This window comes from Limanda limanda, chromosome 17, assembly GCF_963576545.1.
Source record: "Limanda limanda chromosome 17, fLimLim1.1, whole genome shotgun sequence".
NCBI classification, from domain to species: Eukaryota; Metazoa; Chordata; class Actinopteri; order Pleuronectiformes; family Pleuronectidae; genus Limanda; species Limanda limanda.
The window spans coordinates 5,798,667-5,817,605 of record NC_083652.1 but is presented as its reverse complement, the minus strand read 5'-3'; the positions used below and the strand labels follow the sequence as shown (position 1 = coordinate 5,817,605).

At 39.7% G+C, this 18,939-nt stretch overlaps 1 protein-coding gene across 1 annotated transcript; it reads left to right on the top strand.

Moving 5' to 3' along the window:
- The first annotated feature begins 960 nt into the window (after positions 1-960).
- Positions 961-18,098, top strand: LOC133022905 (myosin-4-like). The gene is made up of 39 exons (XM_061089809.1): positions 961-1,164; positions 1,505-1,648; positions 2,624-2,780; positions 2,864-2,891; positions 3,169-3,277; positions 3,358-3,450; positions 3,542-3,605; positions 3,686-3,784; positions 4,660-4,763; positions 4,845-4,983; positions 5,108-5,226; positions 7,087-7,236; positions 7,315-7,485; positions 7,556-7,862; positions 8,116-8,192; positions 8,651-8,738; positions 8,816-8,933; positions 9,018-9,141; positions 9,230-9,366; positions 9,907-10,162; positions 10,250-10,492; positions 10,571-10,747; positions 10,832-10,977; positions 11,060-11,150; positions 11,241-11,630; positions 11,715-11,841; positions 11,933-12,051; positions 12,138-12,334; positions 12,416-12,599; positions 13,431-13,596; positions 13,682-13,806; positions 13,878-14,186; positions 14,281-14,484; positions 15,273-15,398; positions 15,481-15,651; positions 15,747-15,851; positions 15,956-16,051; positions 16,147-16,278; positions 18,063-18,098. Exons 1-39 carry the CDS (start codon positions 961-963, stop codon positions 18,096-18,098), a joined length of 5,832 nt encoding a protein of 1,943 aa, XP_060945792.1.
- Positions 18,099-18,939: the final 841 nt, after the last annotated feature.

Below are 18,939 nucleotides of genomic sequence, written 5' to 3'. Positions count from 1 at the left end.
TTAAATTAATTCGTACAACATTCAGTTTCCTTATTGCATTGTCTTCAACAGACATATAAATACACCTTTTTTAATCTTATGGATTAACCCCATTTAGATACAATTATTTGCATCAAATTTGAGATATTTGTTCATATCTATTACTGCAGATTGGCTGCTGGTTGTTATTATCTGTGTTCTTTTACCTTTTTAATCCTAAATATGTTTATTTTTATTTTGTTGTTTTCTTTTTCATATCTTCATGTTTATGCAGCTCTTTGAATTCCCTTGTTGTACATATATAAACCTACTTACACGTGTGTATTTATGTGTGTTTACAGGTAGTTTTATATTTATATAAAATAAACAAGTTGCATTTTTTCTTGATCTTTCTCCACGTACACCACTTTATTATTGTGTGTCCTGATATTACAGCAATGCCTATAGTTATATTATTATCACCTGTTGTTTGACAATATCCATGTTTTACCCTTATTACGAATTTCCCAAACATATTGAAAATGTGTCAACATTATTCAGCATTCTTCACATGTGACATGTTGCTGTGTCAAGAAAGAACTATTTATAACTGAGCTGCATCTTGTGCTTAATCCAGGCTCCATCGTCATCCGTGAGGAGCAACAGGTCCATGTAACTGTACCGGTGCCTGCCCATGTAAAGGCAGCAGAGTTCACACCAAGGACAGCGGCGACACATAAAAAGGGACAGTGCAGCTGGCTATTGTTACTGCTGCGTAACCAGGACGGTTATTGCACGATCCTTCAGCGCATCTGAGCTACTGTGCAGGATTATTCTCTGTGATTGACTCTAAAAAAGAAAACCCTTCTTTCAAACTTTACTCCTGAGCTTTGTGGGTGAGTATCACTTCTTCCTGGATTAAATTCCAAACACTATTCAGACACAGAAGCATTAAAGTGATGCTAAGGGTGTGTTTTTCTTTCCTTGACTCAGGAGGAGAAAATGAATGCAGACGGGGAAATGGCAATCTTCGGGCCGGCTGCCCAGTTCCTTCGCAGGTCTGAGAAGGAGAGGATAGAGGTTCAGACTCGTCCGTTTGACGGCAAGACGGCGTGCTACGCCAGCGATGACAAGGAGCTGTACGTCAAGGCTCAGATCCAGGACAGGGTGGACGGCAAATTCACTGTCAAGACGGTGGACAACAGAGTGGGTGGACTGAAGTGATGATAAATTCACCTTTTATTAGACACTGAACTTGAAAATGGCTTCTCTGTCTGAGCAGGACTTGATCCCGGTGTGATGGAGAAGGGTTTTACAAAGCTTGTCTGAAGAAGATGCAATTTGTTGAATTGTATTACTTTGGCTTTGAACAGAAACATGAAGTTCTCCTTGAAACTCGAACTGCTGCTTCACTTTTAAAATATTTTATAAGAAAAACTAAGTTTGCGTTTATATTAATTAGTTTGTGAAGACAAAAATGTGTCTGACCTACTGCAGGCGCATGGAGCTCTAACCTTCACTCTGTTTTACTTTCTCTGTTTTCCAGACTTTAACAGTCAGGGAGGACCAGGTGTTTCCAATGAACCCCCCGAAGTTTGATAAGATCGAGGACATGGTGATGATGACGTTCCTCCACGAGCCGGCGGTGCTGTTCAACCTGAAGGAGCGCTACGCAGCCTGGATGATCTATGTGAGTCACACAAGGAACATAGATGATGCCGTTCGGATGGAACCAGTTTAGCCACAACTAAAATGTAATGTAAATGTAATTAAAAATCAAAGCCACACGTCAAAAATTGTTTAGATCATGTGGAAAAAAATGCAAGTGATATGGGATATTTCACCTAATTATAAGATAAAATGAGCAGAAAGAGCAAAAGGGGAGCAAAAAGGAAATAGTGAAATAATCCCCCAGTAAAGTTATTAATAAGGAAAACATACAATATAAATGCAAGGAACTATAAAAGATGGGAATATGAGCAATATACAAAATATAAACAGAAACACATGTTTAATAATAAAGACAGACTGATAAAGACAACTTTTTATCTGAACAAACTACAACAAACCAAAACACAAAATGGATGATTTATAGTGTATTGGTGTTAATGTAGGGAGGCAGGAGCAGATGCATGGCCGGCCTGAAGCCTTTATGGAGCCCAGGTAATTATTTTATTTTGGGGGACTCAGTGAAGCCAATACCATTAATATTTAACAATGCTTAATCATTTGCATACCTAGTATCACTCTTATTAGTGCAGCTATGTTCCTCCGACAGTGGCAGAGGGAGTTAACATCAGCTAGCCTGATACAAAAGTAGGATATTTTGAGCGCTCTTGAGCCCCCTCTAGTGGCCACAAAGGGGGCTCTAGAGGGGTTAGTAACCTTCTATGTTTAATCCTGGTTTTGCATAGAAGGGGACTAGTTTTGTTTGTTTCTATGGTGTAAGGTAATGACAGAGATGTTGGTACATATTGTTTTGTTTGTGCCTTCGTGTAACCGTACCAGACAAGATGGCAATATAAATGACAAAATTTGGTCATGAAAAACACGGACCCCAAAAAAATTATTTGATGATCACAACGTGGACTCATTGTGTCCCATTAAAGAAAAATCATAGACTTTTCTGAGATTTCATAAATGTCAGCCTGTGTTTTCCATGCAGACCTACTCTGGACTCTTCTGTGTGACCGTCAACCCTTACAAATGGCTGCCGGTCTACAACCCAGAGGTGGTGAAGGCCTACAGAGGGAAGAAGAGGATGGAGGTTCCTCCTCACATCTTCGCCTTGTCTGATAACGCCTACCAGTCCATGCTGACCGGTACGTTTACAGCACTAAAAGTACAAAGACGGAAACGAGAGTTTTCATCGGCAGGTAACTGTATCTAATTTTGTGTCCCACAGATCGTGAGAATCAGTCTATACTCATCACGTAAGTAGAACAAAGATCGTGAAAATTGACAGCTCAATATAGAACTTTGCCATGGGAGTCTCCGCCAAGGCTAATGACCTATTGCCGCAATGTTAAAACAAGTGGTACAATAAATCCTGGATTAGCCCCTTTTGTTTGGATCCACGAAAGCATTTAATTGGTTATTTCTTTTTTCTCACCAAGTTTCGAAATCTGTTCAATAGTTTAAGAGTTATCCTATTGACAAACCAACCAACAGACAGGGGTGAAAACATAACCTCTCTGTGCTTTTGCTCAGTGGAGAATCCGGTGCTGGCAAGACGGTCAACACCAAACGTGTCATTCAGTACTTTGCGACAATCGCAGTGGCTGCAGACAAGAAGAAGGAGATGAGCAGTAAATTGAAGGTGAGCTCACGGAGGGTTTTCAGTTGTTGGTTTCTCAGAGGGCACACGAGCGTCAGATTGAAGGGTTTCCTCTTCAACAGGGAACTCTGGAGGATCAAATCATCAGTGCCAACCCTCTGCTCGAGGCTTTTGGGAACGCCAAGACTGTGAGGAATGACAACTCCTCTCGCTTTGTGAGTGACCCCGAAGGACTTCAGTTAGACTTGATTTACCAGCAGTTTATTCACAACAGAAATTAACACTTCACTTTGTTTTTTTTGATAGGGTAAATTCATTCGAATACACTTCGGCACGACTGGTAAACTGGCATCTGCGGATATTGAGACGTGTAAGTTTATATATAATGAAATTCATTTTAAAAAATGTTGTCACACGATAAAGTTACATTTTTCATTTTCTTTCTTAAAGATCTGCTGGAGAAATCGAGAGTGACATTTCAGCTGGCGGCCGAGAGGAGTTATCACATCTTCTATCAGCTCACTTGTAACAAAAAGCCGGAACTTATCGGTATCTTGATGATTCGCCTTGTTTTGTTGAATTATTTTTCTCATATTTAGACAGATGCAGAAATGCATACTCCTATGATGTAGTATTAGAGCCAAATTGAAGAGGAAAAATAGAGTTTGAGAATAAAATCTCAACATTACAAGGATTACGATGCTATGGAGAATAAAAATAATAATAATAACTCCAAAAAAATGATATGTATATATTTACCTGTAAATAACCAGCATCAGACATAGTTTCTTGCACTATCTTTTCAAAGTTGTACACGTTTGTGCTGATTTGACAATAATAAAGGCAAGGCAGTTGTATTTCTGAGAAAATTTCATTCCAAGAGGTATGTTGAACTGAAAAAGCAGAATTAGATAAAAAGAGCAACACAAAAAAAAGATTAAAAAGAGCAAGGGTGGAAGCGTTGTTTAGGTAAAAGAAAAAAGGCTTAAATCTGTATACAATTTTTGAAAACAAGATAAAGGAGTAGAATCACAAATCAAATTGATTTAATAATGTAAAATAGTAAAATAGTGTGAAAATAAAATGATGTTATGAGCTTAAAATTGTTTTAAAGCCACATGTGAACACAAAGGTTTTCAATATGGATTGGTAGGGATGGGACATTGCTTAATGGTCCTAAAACCATCAGGCAGTTGGTTCCAGCACTGTTGTGCAGAATAGTGACAATAAGGTATTTTGATATTAATGAAACCTAAGATATAGCCAAACATGAATCTCCATATTCCTCATTGTAATGCCGGTGACAGGCTGCCAAAAGTAATGTAATTTTTTATTTCAAAATCTTTTTTCCTCTAATTGGCCCTCATTCTCTAAATCGGAAGTCGTGATGCGGAGAGATTTTAATTACATTTCTTTCACTGAAGATCTGCTCCTCATCACCACCAACCCCTACGACTTCGCCTTCATCAGTCAGGGGGAAATCAGTGTGAAGAGCATCAACGACGCGGATGAGTTAATGGCTACTGACGTGAGTTGACTCGTGAAAGCACACAGAGCTTCCTCTGCCTTCTCAGCTCATTTAGAAATTAGATTTATTTTTCGTACATAGGAAGCCATTGATATTCTGGGTTTCACTGCTGAGGAGAAAATGTCCATTTATAAGCTGACTGGCGCTGTGATGCATCACGGGAACATGAAGTTTAAGCAGAAACCGCGGGAGGAGCAGGCGGAGCCCGACGGCACAGAGGGTGAGGATTATCCACCAAAGCTTCTACAGCACTGTCATGCAAATCAAGGGAACAAAGGCACAAATGAAAAGATAAATACTAAACTATGGCTTTTTATCCATTTTCTTTTTTTCTTTCACTGCAGAAGCTGATAAGGCAGCGTATCTGATGGGCCTGAACTCTGCTGATCTGCTCAAAAGCCTCTGTTATCCCAGAGTTAAGGTCGGAAATGAATATGTTACCAAAAGTCAAAATGTGCAGCAGGTGAGACTGACACTAAAAATATTTTTAGTCGTGTTCATGTTTCTCACTTAACCATCGTGATCTGATGCATTAGAGCCTCTGGTTATCAAACATGCTGTTTGCTCTTAATAACCATGTGCTTGTTTTTCTGTAACTGCATGGTGACTGCGCTATCTCTAATAATCCATTAATGGAACACATAAGGAGAGTGATATTTTCTTATCGTATAATCAAACTTAAATACAGTACTGAGGTCCTACAGATACAACCATTAGACCAATCACAAGTCAATAGTGATTCCACCCTGTTTTTAAGAGCATTTAATGACAAATGGAAACCGAACTTTTCTGAGACATGAGAACTTGAACAAGCGTCACTGTGATAGGAACTATACCTAAAATGGCAGAAACCAACATTGAGCAACAATTACTTGACTTTTTCCTTTGGTTCACACTCCATCCACTAACAGGAAGGGTGTTTGACCTTTACTACAGTCAGCCACCAGGGGGCTATCAAGATTTTTTGGCTCCACTTTTGGGAAGCTGTCATGTTGTTCATTGTTTTTACGCATTTATAAGATATTAAAAGGTTCAGTGTGTAGTATTTTGTCAGATCTAGTGGTGAAGTTGCATGTTGCAGCTGAATACTCCTCCCCTCACCCTTCCCTTTCAAACATGAAAGAGAACCTGAGGTAGCCTTCCGTTGTCATAAAAACTCATAGGTGTTTAGTTTGTCCAGTCTGGGCTACTGAAAAAAAGATGGGTGCCTCCTTACAGAGAAGCAGCCCCTGATGTAAATAGATAGAATTTAAATATAAATGGCCCATTCTAGATTAATGAAAACCACTATTTCTCATATTTAGATGATTAGACACCAGTGATCAATTTCTTATTGATTATTCTAAATAAAATGTTTGCCAATTGATCCCTTCACCTACAATTTACATACTGGCCCTTTCAACAAGGTTGTGTAGTAATTATTAGCTGTTCAGTGTCACTGAAACAGAACAGTGATGTGTTTCATTGTTTGACTCTTTAGATTGATCACATTTGACGGCGCTGAATTATGTATAATAACTGAAGACTTTTTAATGGCAATGTTAAGTCCCAAGGAATCAATACAACTGATGATGTGTTTGACATATTAAAGAATACACTGATATATGGAAATATGTCTACCGTCCAATCCTGGTATAATCGGATGTCTACCAAGGCCTGAGACAACAGAGAGTCACTGATTGCAAACAGTTCAACCCCTAATACTAGATATCCAAACACTGTATTCAAGTTTAATGGTAATTTTTCCACTTACTGTCAAGGTCCTACACAGGTAAATATTTTATAATAATATTGCTTTTGATGAAAACATTTCCTCCTTGGTGGAGGTAGTTATAGAAAAAGATGTTACACTAACAAAGCTTTTACGAAAGATAAGATTAGTAGTAAAATAAATAATATTAAATATTGAGAAATATGACTAATAATAAGGATGAAAATATCAAATATGTAAAAACATTTTAAGTGAAAATCCAATCAAAAAGCAACATAATTAATGGGATAGTTCACAGAAAAATATAAATTATTTCATGATATACTCACCACTATGCCGATGGAGGGTAGGGTGAAGTGTTTGAGTCCACAAAACACTTTTGGAGTTTCAGGGGTAAACAGCGCTGCAGCCAAATCCAAAACAATTGAAGTAAATGGTGAACAATTCTTCAAACATTAAAAACAAGAGACACTACAATTACTACACTTTATGTGGATGCAGATGAACATAGGGTCAACACTCAAATGGAAGGGTCAACATTTCTTTCTAAATCCAATGTGCAAAGACAAATGTGTCAATGTCGCAGTACTTTTTAACTTTCCCTCTTTTTAGGTGCATAACTCCGTTGGCGCTCTGGCAAAATCCGTGTACGAGAAAATGTTTCTGTGGATGGTGATACGCATCAACCAGCAGCTCGACACAAAGCAGTCCAGACAACATTTCATCGGTGTTCTCGACATCGCCGGCTTCGAGATCTTTGACGTGAGTGTTTAAAATGTGTTTTTATTTTTCCTTTCACCGAATAATGAATGTAAATGGGATGTTCATGGGTTTCTTTAGTACAACAGCATGGAGCAACTCTGCATTAATTTCACCAACGAGAAGCTGCAACAGTTTTTCAACCACCACATGTTTGTGCTGGAGCAAGAAGAATACAAAAAGGAAGGGATTGATTGGGAGTTCATTGACTTCGGTATGGACTTGGCAGCCTGCATCGAGCTCATTGAAAAGGTATTGTATCCTTAAACTTTAAAATATTAAAATAAAAAAAATATTAAATAAAAATGGTTTTGTTTCTCAGCCGATGGGGATCTTCTCCATTCTTGAGGAGGAGTGCATGTTCCCAAAATCTTCAGACATATCCTTCAAGAACAAACTCTATGACCAACATCTTGGTAAGAACAGCTGCTTCCTGAAGCCAAAAGCAGTGAAAGGGAAGCCAGAGGCTCACTTCACCCTGATGCACTACGCCGGCATGGTGGACTACAACGTCACCGGGTGGCTGGACAAGAACAAAGACCCGCTGAACGAGTCCGTGGTGCAGCTTTACCAGAAGTCATCAGTCAAAATAATGGTCTTGCTCTACGCAAGCTTCTCCGGATCAGACGGTAACATTGTTGTTTTACTGATTGTGTACGATTCTCCCCTCATACTGTTCTGGTGAGATTTTATTAATAACTTTTATGAATTCTGCATTATTATGCCTATGTGGAAAAGGGACAAAGTAAGTTTACAGAAGGAGAGAAAGTAAAGTGGTGATTTTTGCTTATCAATGCAGCAAAACATACAAAATTTAAATAATCTTTCAAAGCCAAATACTGCTGAGTGTTTTATTTTTAAACGCATCTTAATGTGCAATAGATGCAGCTGCAGGAGGAACCAAGAAAGGAACCAAGAAGAAGGGAGCCTCTTTCCAAACAGTGTCAGCTCTGTTCAGGGTGAGACAAACATAGAATTACTACAGCAACATGTCCTTACATATTCTTTGAAGAGACACCATTCATCTGCCTGGAAATATGCCTTTGACTTCAGAACACTGAACACACTTAAAACAAAACAAAACATGTAAAGGTCTGTGGTATTTTTATTGCTTTCCACACATTATTTTAAGGAAAATGATTTAAAGCATAAGGAAATGGATTCCTTGCATTGTTTTACTGAAGTGGCGTTAATCTTCTCAGTTAACTCTCAATCCCAAAGTGAATACATGTTTCCCGAAGTGTTGTGCGATTCCTTTAGTGACAAAAATACATGTCTGAACAGTAGAAACTGACAATAAATGAGATGTCCGATTGTTGTTTTATGGCCAATGCACCAACCACACCAAGGCAATTTCCTGTATGTGTAAATATACTTGGCATTCAAAATAATTCTGATTCTGATTTTGATATTCTAGGAGAATCTTGGGAAGCTTATGACCAATCTGAGAACAACTCATCCTCACTTTGTGCGATGTTTGATCCCAAATGAGACAAAATCTCCAGGTAGTTTTGATCATCTTTTCATTTCTAGATATATATCCTAAAAAGAATTGCTTAAATAAAAATAACCATCATCACAGGTACAATGGAAAACCCACTGGTTATCCATCAGCTCCGCTGTAACGGTGTGCTGGAGGGCATCCGCATCTGCAGGAAGGGATATCCAAGCAGGATACACTACGGTGACTTTAAACAGAGGTAAATATTATCATAATCATTCATATTGAAATATTTCACAATGTTTGGTCTCATGCTCAGTCAGGCCTATTAATCCTCCTACAGATACAGGATTCTGAACGCCAGTGCTGTTCCTGAGGGACAGTTTATGGATAACAAAAAAGCTGCAGAGAAATTGTTGGGCTCAATCGATGTGGATCACACCCAGTACAAGTTTGGACACACTAAGGTTTTCTCTTGTTAAAGAACGCTGGTTAAATGGCAGAGCTGTCATGAGTAAATGAGCTGTACAGACAAATAATTATCTCTAATTTCAGGTGTTTTTTAAAGCCGGTCTGCTGGGAGCTTTAGAGGAGTTGAGAGATGAGCGCTTGGCCCAAGTTGTGATGTCCACTCAGGCCCTGTCTCGTGGATACCTGGTCAGGCTGGAGTACCAGAAGATGATAGCCAGAAAGTAAAAAGTCTCACTGCTTTAAAATACAACTTAACATGTTGACATTTAGAAATGCAAAGTCCAATATAGCTGCTACACTGGTTGATATTGTAAAATAGCTTATTAGATATAACAATAGATAAGATAAGCTATAGCTCCTTATTAGCTCCATTCATGACATTTTGTAATTATCGTATGAAAGAATATCCACAACTGAAACTGAAATTCTGATATCTGCAATATTACCAGCTTTATCCCAGGCCAAAAAATGTGACCATGCTAGGCTTTATGAACATCTTTCAGGTCGCGCTGTCTTTGAGAGAATTATACTACTCATATTAATGTCAGCATTGAAAAGCACCACTGTGCCGTAAGAACATACCTCAAAAAGCTGCTAGCTAGCATGTAAATACTTAACACATGCCCTGTTCAAGCAAAATACGAGAATTACTTTTAGATGAGGTCAAATTATTCAGAGACATCCAAAATGTGAAATAACAACAATGAAACCGTACGAGCTGAAACTTTCAGATCGAACTTATTCAAGTCTTATTTTGACAGGGAGGCGGTCTACACCATACAGTATAACTTCCGTTCCTTCATGAACGTAAAACACTGGCCATGGATGAAGCTGTATTTTAAGCTGAAACCTCTTCTGAAGAGTGCGGAGAATGAGAAGGAAATGGCCCAAATGAAGGTTGATTTCGTAAAACTCAAAGAGGATCTGGCCAAGTCAGACAACCGAAGGAGGGAGCTTGAAGAGAAGATGGTCTCCATTGTACAAGAGAAGAACGATCTCCTACTGCAAGTCCAAGGGGTAAGTTCTACCACAGAGCAATAGTTAAAACTGTTGTGGGGGAGGGGGTGTTCAGCTGTAAGATTTTACGCACAATTTTGACATCAGGAGGCAGACAACCTGCAGGATGCAGAGGAGAGATGTGAAGGACTCATCAAAAGCAAGATCCAGTTGGAAGCCAAACTGAAGGAGGTGACAGAGCGATTGGAGGATGAGGACGAGATAAACGTTGAGCTGACAGCAAAGAAGAGAAAACTGGAGGATGAGTCATCAGAGCTGAAGAGAGACATTGATGACTTGGAGCTCACCTTGGCCAAAGTGGAGAAGGAGAAACATGCTGTGGAAAACAAGGTCAGGTGATGTTGGTTAATGTTGCTATGTCAACATGCTGGAGGAAACCGTCACAGAAGTTTTAATTTATGGTTGTAGGTGAAAAACCTTTGTGAGGAAATCATGAGCCAGGATGAGAACATCACCAAACTCTCCAAAGAGAAGCGAGCCCTGCAGGAGGCTCATCAGCAAACACTGGACGACCTGCAGTCAGAGGAGGAAAAAATCAATGCTCTGACAAAAGCAAAAAGCAAACTAGAACAGCAGGTAGATGAGGTGAGTTACACGGTAAAAGCCCTGAAATGTAAAGTGTATTTGTTCCAGTTAAGATGCATGTGTTGAGAAGATTTGTATTTTTAGCTGGAGGGTTCACTGGAACAAGAGAAGAAGGTCCGCGCGGATCTGGAGAGGGCCAAGAGGAAGCTGGAGGGCGATCTGAAACTTGCCCAGGAGTCAATTATGGATTTGGAAAATGAGAAACAGCAGCTGGATGAGAAGCTAAAAAAGTAAGTAAGCATGGTTTAGTTGGTAGATGTAATAAAAGTTGGGTAGGTGTACCACAAATGAGCAATGAGCTTCACTTCACAGGAAAGACTTTGAGTTTTCACAGCTACAGACGAAGATAGAAGATGAACAAGCTCTCGGCACACAGCTGCAGAAGAAAATAAAAGAGCTCCAGGTCAAGTATCAATTATTGACTTGGGTTTGAGATGATATTACAGAGCTAAATTACTTCTAGGAATACATCGTTATAACATTGTGTCTTCAGGCCCGGATTGAGGAGCTGGAAGAAGATATTGAAGCCGAACGTTCAGCTCGAGCCAAAGTGGAGAAGCAGAGGTCGGATCTGACCAGGGAGCTGGAGGAGATCACAGAGCGCCTGGAGGAGGCCGGGGGAGCCACCACTGCTCAGTCTGAGATGAACAAGAAGCGGGAAGCTGAGTTTCTCAAACTACGCAGGGAGCTGGAGGAGTGTTCTCTGCGGCACGACGCAACCTCGGCTGCCCTGCGTAAGAAACATGCAGACAGCGTGGCTGAGCTGGGAGAGCAGCTAGATAACGTCCAGAGGGTCAGGCAGAAACTGGACAAGGACAAGAGCGAGTTAAAGCTGGAGATGGATGACCTATCAAGCAACATGGAAACCATGGCTAAAGCAAAGGTTAGTAATTATAATCATAATTTTTTAAATGTTTATTTTCATTTGAGACATAACAAATGAATATTTTCTTTTTCAAATTCAAAGATAAATTTGGAGAAAATGTGCCGTTCCCTTGAAGATCATCTGAATGAGGTTAAAACCAAAGAGGAGGAGCGTCTGAGACTCATAAATGACCTTTCAAGTCAAAATGCTCGGCTGCAGACGGAAAATGGTACTGAATTTGATCTTATTGGATTTATAAAGTCAGTAGTCACATATATTTATAGATAAACTGGCTAATTTAACTGACACTTATCATCCAGGTGAAATGTCTCGCCAGCTTGAAGAAAAAGACTCCTTAATGTCGCAGCTAACTCGAGGAAAGCAAACTTCCATTCAGCAGATCGATGAGCTGAAAAGATTTAATGAGGAGGAGATGAAGGTACGGTTCGGCAAAAAGAGTCAAAGGTGGTTGACATTTGAAGATGGAGCTCAGTGTTAATGTTTGGTTCCGTACTTTCTCTTCAGGCTAAAAACTCCCTGGCTCATAGTTTGCAATCAGCTCGACACGACTGTGAGCTGCTGAGGGAGCAGTACGACGAGGAGCAGGAGGCCAAAGCGGAGCTGCACCGCTGCCTCTCCAAGGCAAACTCTGAGGTGGCTCAGTGGAGAGCTAAGTACGAGACCGACGCCATCCAACGCACTGAAGAGCTTGAGGAGGCAAAGTAAGTTCAACCACGTTGTTCTAAAAAGGGACATAATCTCATCTGATCTTTAAACCATGTATTTTTTATATTCCTTCACAGAAAGAAGCTGGCTCTGCGTCTACAGGATGCAGAAGAAGCTGTGGAGGCGGTGAACGCCAAATGTTCCTCTCTGGAAAAGACCAAGACGCGGCTGCAGGGAGAGGTGGAGGACTTGATGGTGGACGCTGAGAGGTCCAACGCTGCTGCTGCTGCCTTGGACAAGAGGCAGAGAAATTTTGACAAGGTTTGAAATTGCCAACCAGCCAGTTACTTAAAACTATAAAACCTAAACAAACCATCTGAGTCAGGCATTTTACCTCCCTCTTTCTTTGCTAGCTAAGTTTGTGAGGAAAATATGACACAATGCAGTCGCTAAGAACAATGTTAAGGGAGTTAACTCCCATGGGCCACTAGAGGCAGCGTTAAGCGCTTTCCACAGTAGAATAAGCTACACAAATGACATTTGTGCAAAATGAGATTCACAATCATTGGTTTGGCTAAAGCAGCCATGCAAGATACATTTATTGCTATAAATCCTGTACATTGTTAAGTCCTCAAAAATATAATACCATTGTGTGATTGCAAGAATAGCACTCATAAGAATGCACATCTCTGAAAAGACCCAACAGTCCCTTTAAATTCGATGAAGCTGCACCAATTTGCATATACTCATGAATATGAATCCCCTAAATATGCTTTTTCAAACATTTTCTGGAAGAAAGGAAGAGAAAAAACTTCCATGGCGGAGGTTACAAAGCCATCATAACCTAGATGATCTGTATCATAACAGGGACCAGAAGCAGCATTAACTTATTGCCTGCATATCATTGTTCAGGCATCTGGCAACTCAGAATTGTCATTGTAATATTGTTACTCCTGCTACTGAGTCTCGGCCAGATGTCTGTTGCAAAGAAGATTTTCAACTTCAACAGAAATTGACTTTAAATTATCAAGTGAGGCTATTCATGATAATATGACATGACAATTTTTTAAAACTAAGTACACACCAGACCAGGCTGTCAAGCATTCAAAACAAAAAGTTTTAAATATTCAACTGTCAAATGTCTTCTCATAGGTTGTGGCTGAGTGGAAGCAGAAATACGAGGAAGGTCAAGCTGAGCTAGAGTCATCTCTAAAAGAGCTGCGCTCTTTGGGAACCGAGAACTTCAAGATGAAAAATGCCTTTGAAGAGTGCATGGAACAACTGGAGACCCTCAAACGGGAAAATAAAAACCTGCAACGTATGTTTAAACACTCTTTTTATCTACAGTAATGCTGTATTCAATCGTCTTTCTCTGGAATCGTCATATTTTCTTTCTGTTGCAGAGGAAATCATGGATCTCACAGAACAGTTGGGAGAAACAGGGAAAACCATGCATGAGCTGGAGAAATCAAAGAAACAGGCTGAGCAGGAGAAGTCAGAGGCTCAGACTGCTCTGGAGGAGGCAGAGGTAGGTAGAAGAAGAAATACATAAATCATATATATTTAAACATTTAAACTGCACATTCCTTTTAAATCCAGGCCTCCATGGAGCATGAGGAATCCAAGATCCTGCGAATCCAGCTGGAGCTGAACCAGGTGAAGTCCGAGGTGGACAAGAAGATCGCAGAGAAGGACGAAGAGATGGAACAGCTGAAGAGAAACAGCCAACGAATTATTGACTCGATGCAAAGTAATCTGGATGCTGAGGTGCGGAGCAGGAACGACGCCCTGAGAGTGAAGAAGAAGATGGAGGGAGACCTGAATGAGATGGAGATCCAGCTGAGCCATGCTAACAGGCAGGCTGCCGAGGCCCAGAAACAACTGAGGAACGTTCAAGTTCAGCTCAAAGTGAGTCGAACATAAGAACCTGTACGAAGTGAGCAACATGTTTCCATCTTTGACACATGCACCAGAAAAACACTGTTTTACCTTGACTGTGCAGGATGTTCAGATTCACCTTGACGACGTCCAGAGAAATAACGATGACATGAAGGAGCAGGTTGCCATGTCTGAGCGCAGGAGCAACCTGATGCAGGCTGAAATGGAGGAAATCCGAGCGGCTCTGGAGCAAACCGAGAGGAGCCGCAAGTTAGCGGAGCAGGAGCTGCTGGACGCCAGCGAGAGAGTCCAGCTCCTTCACTCTCAGGTTCAAATCTACTCTTACTTTTAACAAGTTTTCTTTAGTTTTTGCTTTAGTTTTTTGGACGGTGAGGATTTGTTAATAATACATATTTTTTTATTGGCCACATGTCTTAATGATCTAAATTGCTGTTTTCTTTATTGTAGAATAGGCCCTTTATATGTAAATACATTATAATTACATTGGGAGTGGGCCCTCCCTACGGAGGTCACCATGTTTTTTTACAGGAGCCCAGACTGGACAAACTATACATCTCTTTAGGTTAAATGACAACGAGACGCTATCACAGGTTCTCTTTCATGTTTGGAAGGTCGAGGATGAGGTTAGGGGTATTTAGCTACGACATGCAACATTACCACTAGATGTCGCTTAATTCTATTCAAGGAACCTTTAAAACCAATTGCCAGCCATTGCTTGTTGCGTGCACTAATAAGGATGGAGCAGCTTGAAAAATATTTTCCAGCTGAACCAGTTCAAATGACATTCAATGTTTTAATATGTCAGATGACATTTTATCTTCTGGTATTTTGGCCCCAGAACGTTTATCTTTGGGAAAGTTGCTGCACATTAATTCTCCGGAAACTAAAGTTTCTGGTATGTTTGGTGTAAAAAGGACAGAATGTGACAATAAGTCCGCTGTTGTTTAAAAGTCTACTTCACCAAAGCTCAGCAGGTGGTGTATTTAAACTGTCAGAGCCACTTTAAGGCCTTTCTCAAAGTTTCAAGGCCTTAGTGAAACCTTGAAATCTTTATATTTCAGTACTCTAAAGTAAAATAAATCAAATCTATTACAGAACACCAGCCTCCTCAACAGTCGCAAGAAGTTGGAGTCTGATCTGTCTCAGATTCAGGGCGAGATGGATGATAGCATCCAAGCTGCCAGGAACGCGGAGGAGAAAGCCAAGAAGGCCATCACTGACGTAAGAGCTCTGTGTAGGTTTTCTGTTTATTTCAACTTGTCAAAAAGCCAAAATCTGCTCACCATTGGAGTCCATGTTCCAGGCCGCCATGATGGCTGAGGAGCTGAAGAAGGAGCAGGACACCAGCGCTCATCTAGAGAGGATGAAGAAGAATATGGAGGCGACGGTGAAGGACTTGCAGCAGCGACTTGATGAGGCCGAGAACCTGGCCTTGAAGGGTGGGAAGAAGCAGCTCCAAAAACTGGAAGCAAGGGTAATGGATTCAAATCACAATAAAACAAACCCAGAATGACTGGCCCTTGTTTTATCAATAAAACCATGAAGGAAATATTGTCAACTCTGTTGCAGGTGCGAGAACTCGAGATTGAGCTTGAAGCAGAGCAACGACACGGATCAGATGCTGTGAAGGGCGTTCGCAAACTGGAGCGTAAGATGAAGGAGGTCACCTATCAGGTAAAGTAATGGAAAATCTCTTTTTTCCTTTTCGTACAAAAGGTGTCTGAAGTTTCAGTTCTTCATCAGATGTAACCTATGTATTTTATGTCATCAAATATCAGTCTGATGAAGACAAGAAAAACTTGCTGAGACTCCAGGAGCTGGTGGACAAACTCCAGCTGAAGGTGAAAGTGTACAAGAGGCAGGCTGAAGAAGCTGTGAGTGTCTTTTGAATTCAGTCAAAGCCGCGCTGTGAGGAAACGTTTACTGTGACGTGGAGATGTTTATGAATGGCTTGTTTGGCGTCTGACAGGAGGCGCAGGCCAACACTCATCTGACTAAGCTGAGGAAGGTCCAGCACGAGCTGGAAGAGGCTGAAGAGCGCGCCGACATCGCAGAGTCCCAGATCAATAAAATGAAGGTTAAGAATCGTGAAATGGGAAAAGTAAGTCAATCAGCTTCTAGTAACATAATACGAAATGTTGATAGACGTAATAACTGCTTTATGTCTTTCTCACTTTCTCCTTTATCAGGCAAAAGACACCGGAGAGTAGTCGTGATATGCTGCTGTAGGGAAGATAAAGTCTGCTGTGTTTCTGAAGCTAGTATGCAACATACTCTTAACCCTAATATGTGTTTATTTTTGTATTTAAAGCCACAATGTGAATAATTTACTATGATCCGACAGTGTTGTGATGGTTTTCATTCGTCTCTGCTGCCTGCCTGTTACTAAGCACTGTTGTGTTGCTTTGAACCACTAAAGGGTGCCAAAGCAGGAAACTGTCAAATTGTACACAGTGTGGCATTAAATATGAGGTAGTGTACAATGATGATTAGCATCTGGAGTTGACTGCATTGTTTTATTTTGTGGTAGTTGATGTATGTTGCCTTAATTGCATTAAAATATTAGAAAAAATCCCTTTGTGTGGTGTCATTCATTATTCTTGGAATGTATTATTATTATCAATAATAACAGCTAAACTACAATATTTATAATGTATTACACTTGTACAACTAAAATCATAAAAGCCGAAACTAAAACAAAAGAAGCAGCAACAGAAAAGAGGAAAATGTGACTTGGATTGGGAAAAAAAGAGAAAATTAAAAAAGCAGTTTATAACATTGAAAATATGAAAGATTCTTAAAAATAAGGATGAATAGAAAAATATAATTGTCTTGTACTCATACAGTTGCTATATATAATGGTTGGATCAATCAGTGATCACAAAGTAGCTGTTTATTTCCAATTGACCCTCCTGTTCATTCCGATTACCTGTATATACGTATACAGAAACAAACATTTTTAAATGTCACTCTCGGAAAAGCACAGGTTTAAACTGGAGTGGACTCAGTAGAGTTCATGTCCCGCCAGAGTTCAACAGTCCCTTTATTTTTAATCAGGCTGCACCTTATTACACAAACATAGATATCAGGCAAACTGAATGTGTCAGGTTATTTTTCATCAAGATCAATAAATTATATCATAATAATAATTATATAAGAAATGTGAGAAAATTTAACTGATTCCACCAACTTTCATTAAATTGAGCTAAGTCGTTTTTGCTTAATCCTGTTGACAAACCTTCAACCTAGAAACGGAGAGATGAGGCACAAATAAAATAAGTGATTGCTGAATCCCATGTAGCTCAAAGAAAAAAGCTCTGAACATAAATAAACAAACAAATGGCGAAGTTTGTGAATTCATCAATTTAATGAATAGGGGGTTTCACAACCTAGCCACATTTGCTACTTTTTAATTATTGTCCAATAGACACAAACCTTTCTAATCTTGTGTGGCACAGTTGTGCATATTTATATATATTCAAAGCATTAAATTAACTAGAGTCATAATAAAGCACAACTCAAATAATAAAAAATGCTTCAAAGCTGCTGAAAACGTATTATTGATGGAACACGCTGATTTAGATGTAACACAGCTGATCATGGACCTTGATGGGGGATTGTCGATTGTGGTGATGGCTCATGAGTGTGGTGGCCTGTGATCATGGACTATGATTACAAGACAGCTTGATATACAACATTCCTCACACATATTCTACCATAACTGGCAATAACTTATCCACTTCAGGTGTCATTTGCTGCTCCCTTCATCAGACCTTTTCTTATTTATAAACACTTGACACACTTTCCATTATGTTAAAAATTATTTCTTATAACCAATGTTGTAAATATCTATTGCATCTATTGCACTTCTGTGTGTCCTGGGAGAGCGATGTCTCTGAGGTTTTGATGTTGCATGAATGACAGTGTTCACTAATTTGACATATTATTATTTTAGTTCATTTTGGTAAAATGAACTTATATTTATTGACTTGCTGTGATATTCATATGATAAACAGTAAACAACTACATATGTTAATATAATATGTTTACATTACTTTCACACATTCGTATATCTATGGTGTATACGGCAGGGATAGTCTTGTTCCACATTCCGTCACTCGCCCTGTCCCTCTTGAGGCTGGAAACAAACACATTTATATAAAATCTGTGTTAATGAATACGTCATCTTAAAATAACAGTATATTACTAATATCAACATGGATCACAAAATCAAAAAACACATACATTATTTTATGAAAAATCATGTTTTTCATGCAGTATACATTTCTATGACTCTTGGACAAAAACTCTGATTGTTAATTGTGTTCGATCATTTGTGTTCAAAGGACACATTCTGCTCATAATCAGGTGGACCATTTTAAGTTGTGTTATTACATGAGAAGGTTTATATGCTCTAACGTTGAGAAAACACATCACGTTCCTCATACTGTCCATTGCTGCAGCTCCTCCTTTTAGCCTCTGACCAAAACACCACATCCGGTTTTAGCACCTGTCTCTTTAAGACCCCCATCCCAATAAAGCCCAGTCTGCTCTGATTGGTCAACCATCTCCAGCATGTGTAAGAAATGTGTGACAGCGTGACAGACTAGCCTCTGGTCATGTGTTATGCAAATGTGGGGTGATCATGTGACGTCAAGATGATGCATAATATTTGTGGCGGGCTTTGGGCTATTTAAATTTGAAGAACTTTTAGATTCACAAAAAAACATATATAACGCACAAGGGGAAAGTAAAACTGAAA

What these genes read in the sequence shown, in the direction of transcription:
- LOC133022905 (XM_061089809.1), top strand. Translation starts at nt 961, where the DNA reads ATGAATGCAGACGGGGAAATGGCAATCTTCGGGCCGGCTGCCCAGTTC. An exon ending in CCGGCTTCGAGATCTTTGAC is followed by an intron (nt 7,237 to 7,314) that starts GTGAGTGTTTAA and finishes GGGTTTCTTTAG; the next exon opens with TACAACAGCATGGAGCAACT. An exon ending in AAATGAGACAAAATCTCCAG is followed by an intron (nt 8,739 to 8,815) that starts GTAGTTTTGATC and finishes CCATCATCACAG; the next exon opens with GTACAATGGAAAACCCACTG.